General features: G+C 41.6%; 1 protein-coding gene across 1 annotated transcript in view; it reads left to right on the forward strand.

Moving 5' to 3' along the window:
• Window positions 1–9,420, forward strand: part of Stmn2 (stathmin 2) — a 52,780-nt gene that overhangs the window by 27,868 nt on the left and 15,492 nt on the right. The window contains exons 2-3 of the mRNA XM_005361791.2: window positions 3,225–3,320; window positions 6,870–7,042. Coding sequence (XP_005361848.1) covers window positions 3,225–3,320; window positions 6,870–7,042 — 269 coding nt within the window. The remainder of the gene's footprint in view (window positions 1–3,224; window positions 3,321–6,869; window positions 7,043–9,420) is intronic.

A 9,420-nucleotide genomic window follows, 5' to 3' on the forward strand; every position in this document is an offset into this window, starting at 1 on the left:
TGTGTGTGTGTGTGTGTGTGTGTGTGTGTGTGTGTGTGTGTGTGTGTGCGCACGTGTGTGCGTGTGAAAACTCTTACCTGATTTTCTCTGGTGGAAAAGAATTCTGGCCCTGGAACCCGCTAGGGTTGGGGAATTGCTGTTTTTTAAAGGTATATATTATATTTGACTGGGAGTGTTTATAATGGGTAGAACTAAGGAACAATGTGGAACTAAGAACAGTGTGGAACAAGAAGAATGAGTGGCACAGTGAGAAATGATGGATTGAAGGGAGAGGAATAAAGAGACATGGACAGACAATTCCCGTTGTGAGTAGATTCCTTTACCCTCAGATCTTTAGTCCCGCTTTAGCTATCCATGCTGCCTTTAACTGAACCCTGAAAGGAAGTCTTAAACGCTAAAGCCTTTAAGGACCTCACTACCCCAGGCTGCCTAGTGCAGCTTAGAACCAATACTTCAGTCAATTTTTCAGCCCTGGCCAACACGACAGATATGATTTAACAAAGCTACGGAGACTAGGGTTCTGTGAGCTGCCGAGAAGCTTGGTGGCAGTCTGGTATGACTCTATTCCAAGGTGCAAACAAGGTGCTTTTTGTGTTTTCTCAGCAGAAAGAGTTGAATCCGACTCTCCCCCCCTTAAAAGGGTTCTAGACCACTCATGAAGACTTGGACTTTACTATCTGATCCTCAAAGGTTTCATGTCTGCGTATTACCAAATGGGGTACAGAGGATAAAAATCTTCAGTTATTAGCATAAATTGCTGTTCATCATTCATAGGGCTCCCCATGAGTCAGCCACAGGTGATCTGTACACCCTACTCTTCACTAGCTGGGAGATCTTACTGAAAATTACTGAAGTTTGTTACCAAGTCACTAATGACAGACATAAAGAGCAATTAATATAAACTTACAATCTTCTATAACTCTAACTTGATATTCTTTCTGGGTTAGAAAATATTTTAGTTTTATGTTTAGACTACTTCTTAGTAAGAATTGAATCTATTGACTGTATAGGATATACAGTCATCCTTCAATATGCATGGAAATTATTTCCATGACCCCCTAGGAACAGAAGAATTGCAGGTGTTTAAGTTCCTATTTAAAAGGAGAAAGTATTTGTCTGGAGCTCATGCATCTCCTGTCATATACCGTAAGCCATATACTGATTACCCCATACAATATGAAGACTGTGGAAATGGCCATTACACTGTATCTTTAAGGGATAAGAGAAGCATCTATATGTAGTCCACACAAAGCAGTTCTGAATGATAGTTGTCTAATAGCGATTACATGACTAGTATGTGCCATTGCAGAGGTCATTTTTATTTCAAATATATTCAATATAAGCTTGGTTGAATTCGTGGGTAAAGAACCCAAAGATGTGGAGGGTTAACTGTATACTTTATTTTGCAAAATGTTTGGAGTACCATACTATATTTTAAAAAAAAAGAAAAAGGTAGCAATCCTACCACACAAAGCTTGGTTATACTGTTTTGAGTCAGTTTTTGGAACATGTTAAGGCATCAAATACACTGTGCTCTGGTAGAAATTATGATTCACACTGAACATTTACGTGAAAAACCATCTTAGATATTTCTAAGTGACTAACCAAAAAGAAACAAGGCAAAGAAATGTAGGTCAACTTTCTAAAATTGAAAATTTACTAAAATTTCTCAGAACGGGCGTTGTCAAAAACGCCTGTGGCCCAGAACCAATCATGGCTTTCATTGTTAGGAAATAAGCTAGCCGAGATGCTGCCGCAGGTCGTCTGGACATGCTAAGATGAACCACATGAAACTGACCATGTTGATCTGTGCATGTGGCTGGATCTCATTCTCAGACACATAGCCCTACGGCCCCTAGACTGCGTTCTAAAGGAGGACTGGATGTCTCCTTGGCAGCTCTGGTATAGATTCTTCCATCGCCCTTTATCCAGAGGCCCCATCTTTGTCATCAGTCATGTGTGACTTTGGCCTCTGTGAGACTCAATTCCCTCACTGACAAAATTAGCAATTGAGTAGGTGGACTACAGATTTAAAAATCTTGTCAGCCTCTTGGCTGTGGCATGTCATCTGCAAAAGTGAGGCTTGGGGAACACACAGCTGAGTTATAAAAAGTTAAATCTCGTGTGGTTTTAGGTACATTTACTTACTGGCTTGCTCTAGCTGCATTCATAGCTGTCCTCCTCAGCTGCATGTGGTCATAGTCCATGTGCTAGACACGGTAAAATATCTGTTGGATCTGCTTCCGGCTTATCAATAAAAGATGTACTGTCAATAATGTCTAAATTCAGCTTCTAGAATTCCTTCTCCCTCCAAGGTCTAGACACTGTTCTTTGCACTTCAAAAGTCCCTGGTGATGATTAAAAGATTTCACCAACACACAGATGTTACATGTGAGGTTACTATTTCCCTGTCACAAGCTACTATAAGGTATAGTACGCTCCTCATTTTTTTGCCATTTTCTTTAATTAATTTCACTAATTAAATATCCACCCAAAGTGATGGTGTCCTACCCTCTCATCCCAGATTCTTCTGTCTGGAGACCTTTGTGCTGGTGACAGCCATGAAATGCTCACCGGGTCTTCTAGGGCAGGACTATTAGAGGAGAAAGGTGGGCATAGGGTAGAGAGGAGGGAGGAGGGGGAGCAGCACAGGCTAATCTCCAGCTTCTCTGAGAGGCTGGTATCCAGACTGTGTTGCAAAGGGAGGGAGATCCTGATCAGATCTCAGCACATGGGGAGAAGGTGAGATAAGAAAATGCATTTGGGAATTAAGAGAAAACAGCCACAAAGCTCCCTGGAGGGTGCAGATGCTTAACAACTCTCCGGAAGAGTTCTGTGACTATCCCCAAATGGATAGCGGTGATGCAGGATGAACCCTGAGAATCATAACTTGTGTGAAGAGGCTCACACATGCATTAATTAGATTGCACACGTTAGTTTCGTCTGGTTTTTTTGCCAGTGTTTTTCTGTCTTTCTTCCTCCTGGATCTCAAGTCCTTTTTTTTTCTAACTCACTTTCATTGTTTATGTAGCCTACAATAATACACACTTAGCTTCCTCTATAAGAATGAGTATATGCATCAGGCTTGTTTACCTTCTCATTCATTGAGGAAGCAAGCCAAGCAGCCTGCCTTCTGCAGAAGATTATAATTATTGCTCAAATTCAGAGAGGCGTTAAGAGGAAATTCAGAGAATGAATCTCTAATCTTACACCTTCCCTTGCAGCCTACAAGGAAAAAATGAAGGAGCTGTCCATGCTGTCACTGATCTGCTCATGCTTCTACCCGGAGCCTCGCAACATCAACATCTACACCTACGATGGTGAGTCGCCTGCGGCAGAGACACCTCTAGTTGCACAGCGGGCCGGAGTCTGAGTACATGTGCTTCTCTCCAGGAGCTCCTAACATAATTAGATGAGCATTTTATAGATCTCAGTGTTGATTTGCTGTGTCCAGCCATTAGGTCTTATTGATTGCCTATTGCTTACAGCAGTTTGAAGCCGCTGCTACTAACTGCACATTAATGTCTCTTAGGAAGTATGGTTGGCTTGCTACCAGCATCCTGATCAGCACATCGCAATCCACCGGAAGTCTTTTCAAATAATAAAGCACACTAAACTACAATTACACCAGATCTTAATTTGCAAGAAACTATTTTTCTACACAGATCATTCAAAGACTAGAAAACGTATCAACATCACTATTTTCTTTCTACAGTACCCATATTTCGTGAGCAAATACAAACAAGCTAATAACAAAGATCAAATCCATATATATTATCCTGGTTATCCGTAACTAACTGTACAGAACAGGATAGCCTCAAACTCTAGAGATACTCATTCTCTTGCCTTTGCCTCTCAAATGCAAGAATTAAAGGTGTGCACCACTGAGCCAGGCTGCCAATTGTCTTAATTGAAGTGCAGCCTTTTCAGTTTGTTTTATGCCAACTCATGGTGGTTAGGTAAGTTTGGTTTCATTTCTGGATCTTCAAATGCATGTGGCCCCAGGAAAGAGGATACTTCGACTCTTTAATTATCATTTACTCTCCCTCCTAGGAATGTTGGGGAGAGGGTGTTACATGTCTTACCCTGATGCCTAAGACGTCCTCAGGACCTATTGTGATACTATTATTATCAACCTCGTCTAACTCGGCCAACCTAATCAAAGCAGGGCAGTCGTGTATACCAGAGCTACCTGAGACAGTCTGATGTTTGGTAGGCTCACAGTTATTCTGCCTTTCCACATGTGCAAAAGTCATTAAAAAGAAGGTAAAGGGCAGGCGCCCAGTCTTAAGTGCCTTCAGTTCTCTCTGAAATCTCAGAGCCTTGCTGTTCTGATGACACAAGCCTTAGAAGGCTAATTAACTTTCCAGAAGCAGCAATCTCTGTCTGCACGCAACCAATCCATCTTCAACCAAAACTTCCACTAGAACACATGCAGCATGCCCAGTTCCTGTATGTCCATTGAGCCATTAAATCAACCGCATAGATCTATAATGTCTGTCAGATGTTGTTGTTAGCAGGAATCTGGTCTGTCACTGAGATCCCATGATGAATGCGGCATGGCCCTTGCCTTCCTGGGACTTGAAGCTCTGTAGATGAGTCTTAAAACACACAAGGAGAGAAGCAAATTGTTGGGACCCAAGAACTGGGTGGTCTCTGCTGCTTTGGGACTGAGAGGCAGGAAGCAGAGCTGTGCGAGCTGTCTGAAGCCGAAGAGACAACTCCACATGCACGGCTTCAAAAGCACTCAGTAGAGACTTTCGTGTTTCCAAAGTGTTTACTTGGCCTTGTGTCCCTGCCTCGATAGTGATTATTTAAGCAGCGTAGATCATGTGAAGTGCTCTTTCTGGACCTCAATGTTCTGTCGTGTTACAGTAAGAGACTGGGCCGTTGAGTGCTTGGGAATCCCCTGGGGGTCTTAGAACCACTCTGGAGGGTAACAAGACACACCTACACATGAAATACTAGTGACACAAAGCAGTGGCTTAATGCCAAGAAGTTTCTGGATGCAAACAAAGATTAGTGGACCAGAGTGCTGAAGTGTGGGATCAAGCTGAAGACCAGTGAAGCTTTAAAGAAATCAGTAGATTTTCCTACATTGTGAGCTATGAAGTTACAAATGTCCTCAAAGACACTACCTATTATACTGCTTTATGCTACAAATTATTTCAGATTGTAAATGATAGCACGTGATTAATATATGAATGTATGATAATAAGCCTATCAATCATATTATACATGATTAAAGCGTGAAAGTACAGTAATTTACTTGTTAGTACATATGGCAAGGATAAGCATGGCTAGCAGTTTTCTGTTCTTTAGTTTAATTAATAATTAAAAACTTACGTGTTACAGTGCATTCTTTAAAAAGATTTGTTTATTTATGAACGTGAGTGCTCTGTCTTCCTGTAGGTCTGCACAGCAGAGGAGGGTCTCAGACCCCATTCTAGGTGGTTGTGAGCGAGCATGTGGTTGGTGGGAATGGAACTTAGGACCTCTGGAAAAGCAACCTGACCCCTTAACCACTGAGCCACCTCTCCAGCCCTACAGTGTACATTTTTAACGCAATACACATTACATAATGACGGCACCAAGTTAGTTAACATATGCTTACCTCATGTGTTATCATGTGTTTCTGGCAAGAACCCAATCAAAGAAAACAAATTAAAAATGCTTAGACCACTAACAAAATGGAACTTTAATCCATCATTAAAAATAACAGAATTATTATTTGCAAGAATAGATGAAACTGGAGATCATTTTATTAACAAAATAAATCAGATTCAGAAAGGCACATATCTCATTTTCTTTCATAGGTCTTCATGTACACATATATATGCACACCATACACACACACACACACACACACACACACACACACACACATAGTGTGTGTGAAAGTAGGGGAAGGTATTTGGGGAGAAGGAGACCAATCAAAGGGAGGCAGAGAAAGACAAGAGGCGGTAATGGGGTACACATACGAACAAAGCACATGAGAAGAAAGTTGTAAAAGATCACAATCACACCCACCACTCTGCACAATGAACACGTGCTAATAACTTTCAAGTGTAAAACAACAGAGTATAATGTTACAGTTATCACTGCAGATCACATTGTGTGTCAGCTTAATGCAATCTTGAGTCAGCTGGGAAGGGGGAAGGGCAATTGGAGACTGACTCCATCCCACCGGCATGTGTGCATCACTACGGGGCACTTTCTTGACTGATGCAGGAGGGTCCAGTCAACTGTGGTTGGTGCTACCCTAGTCTTGCATTGTATGAAAGAGTAAGCTGGAACATCCATGGAGATGAAAGCAGTAAGCAGTGTCCCTGCATGGTCTCAGCTGTGGTTTCAGCCTCCAGGTTCCTGCCCTGGCTTCCCACAATGATGGGCTGTGATGTGGAACTGTAAGCCAAGTGTATCTTTTTCTCCAAAGTTGTCTGTGGCCTTGGTGTTTTGTCACAGTGACAGAAAGCAAACCAGGACTCTCATGAACATATTTAATTTTCTAGCTAAAATTTTATACTGTTTAACCAACATCTCCCCAGTATCCATCAGCCTTGGCTGGCACACCACACTCTATATGCATGAGGACAGTATCTTTGCCTTGCTGGGCCTACCTAGCTTTCTCTTATACAGTGCACTCCAGGTTTACACATGTGGTTGCAAATGACAGAATTTATTACATTTGTCAAAAAAAAACATTTACACTGTGAAAGTGTGTGCACAGTCAAGCTGTGGGAGTTCGTGCATTTTGGAAGCACTTCATTTCCACTTCCTAGAATAAGATGCCTCTTGAACTGCTGGGCTCATTAAAGTAGTTGCTTGATTCAGATGCCTACTTGACATTCTTGATGTTCCTTCCATAGACATGGAGGTGAAGCAGATCAACAAGCGAGCCTCTGGCCAGGCTTTTGAGTTGATCTTGAAGCCACCATCTCCCATCTCAGAAGCTCCACGAACTTTAGCTTCTCCAAAGAAGAAAGACCTGTCTCTGGAGGAGATCCAGAAAAAGCTAGAGGCTGCGGAGGAAAGAAGAAAGGTAACTTTCTCCACGAGTTTTTGTTTTTCTTTGTTTGGTTTTGTTTGGTTTCATTTGGGAGACGAGATTTCTCTGTATTGCCTTGGCTGTCCTGGAACTTGCTCTGCAGACCAGGCTGGCCATGAATTCAGAGTTTCCTAAAGTCTCTACTTTCTTCCTTGTTCCCCTCCACTCCCATTCTCTCTTTAATACAGATACACACACACACACACACACACACACACACACACACACATACACACACACGGAGGAAGAGAGAGATGTCAAGCAGAGATTCCAAGAGACAATGATCCCCAAATGCCTACACCATCCCAACACCTTTAATTTTCTATAGTAAGATACTAAGAAATCTGTGAGCTTTAAGATTTGAGGCTTGAGAGATGGGTCAGTAGTTAAAAGCGCTTACTGCTCTTATAGAGGACCCAAGTCCCATTCCAAGCACCCCCTTCAGGGGGAATCCAGGAGGATCTACTGCCTCTGGCTTCTACAGGCATCTACACTCACATGCACATACCACCCCCAGCACACACACGTAGAGTTCAAAATAAGTATTTGGAACAGTCTGAGGGCATTAAGGTATCCCAGCGAATCTATGGATTGAAGAAGTCCTGTCTGGATGAATCTGCCCAACAGGAGGCATTCCTTCCCGTCAAGTCTTCTTCTGCCAAGCTCACACGTGCACTGTGCTTCCTCCTTGCTTTATCATGATGTGTTTTAGTTTCCTGGGGTCACTAAGAGCATCCTGCACACACAGTTATTATAGGAGTAAGCCTTCTCATTTTAATACTTTTGTGCTATCTATAAAAAAATCTGCCAATATATTAAACACTATAATCTATTAATATTGTTATAAATCTATATTATAATGGGGAAACTACTAGCCCAAGTAAATGTATAAGATTTAACTGTTTGGCTACCCTCTTCTGCTTTACTCTCAGGAGTACCCTTGTACTTCTTGTCTAAAGTCCTACAGGGTCTGTTGCACTTGGGCTAATTTAAGTTCTCACTCAGCAGCGGCATCTTCTATATAATGGGCACAACACAGCAAGACATATACATGAAACACACACGTCCAAAGTTGACACAGAGCTCAGAATACAACATTAGTGACTGGTCCAAACTTAATATTCAGAAAGCAAAGTTCAGTTTGTACACTCATGACATTTCCAGCTACTGTGCTTAATTCTCAAAAAATGGATAAAGGAGAAAGAACACAGAGCTAATAAAAATTAACTGGGTGTTAATTTATAAAACTCCCTGAAGCAACTAATTAATGACTCTGGTAAAACTTCTACATCCTGATAGCAGTAAACTATTAACAGTTATTTAAACAATTAAATCAAATTAGAAATGGACCATGTAGCTAATGGACATTGACAAATGGAATCTGCCAGAATTTTGATATTCAGAAAAAGAATGTTTTGGAACCTTTTTAAAATACTTTAAAATATAGTATACTCCATTATATTTCTTGTGCAATTTGGAAATTTTTCAATGAAGAAATCACCATGTGGATTATGTTCTCGTAGTAGACTTTTAATTAAGTGATAGTACAGCTAATTAAGAGAAAGTACCAACTTAAACATTCATTTATTGATTTTGTTTTTCTGTTGTATTGTACTGACTTAATTAGTACTCGTGTGAAAAACTGCTAAGTCTCTTCAGAGAGTCCCCAACAAATGCATACAGCTCACTCGCTATGCAGGGGAGGACACACAAGTAACTTCAATCCAGCTGTGCTAGCTAGCTAAAGGAGAAAGTAAGTACGAGACTGGGAAGTTCCGAGTAGCTGCAGAGTAAGGATGGCTGCATATCATCCAATGCTCTGGCTTCCAAGCCAGTATTTCTTGTCTTCTCACTGGCTTCACTGCCGGCGAAGTTTAGCTGCCCTCTATTTTCCATCACTTGCCAACAACACAGCAACTCGGGCAGAAACAGAGCTTCTCCTCCTTGCAACCGCTTTGCAGTCACGGATACAGGAGTATGATGCTCAAACTTGGGCCATTCACCCACCTCTGCCCTAAAGAGATGGTAAGGCAAAGTCTGGGGGTAAGGCGAAAGAAAATTAAGACCTCACCAGAAAAATGTGGGGGTGGAGCTTAGAGATAGAAAACTGCAGGTATCCCCAGTTGTTGCCTGCAAATCTATAGTATTCCATACTCCTAACACAAAGCAAAATTATAGGTAGTAAGTTTCCAAATGATACCTCCTGAAAGTAAAATCACATAATGACAGACAGATCTGGGACCTGCTATTTATTCTGACCCTGCCTCTAGGAACTAAAGACACCCTCACTAAGCCTCCTGTCACTAAGGGACCAAGAGGACCAATAGTCAGTCATAAACACACCAGAGCATACAACACATCAAACATGAGCA

The sequence above is a fragment of the Microtus ochrogaster genome, linkage group LG5 (genome assembly GCF_000317375.1).
Source record: "Microtus ochrogaster isolate Prairie Vole_2 linkage group LG5, MicOch1.0, whole genome shotgun sequence".
NCBI lineage: Eukaryota > Metazoa > Chordata > Mammalia > Rodentia > Cricetidae > Microtus > Microtus ochrogaster.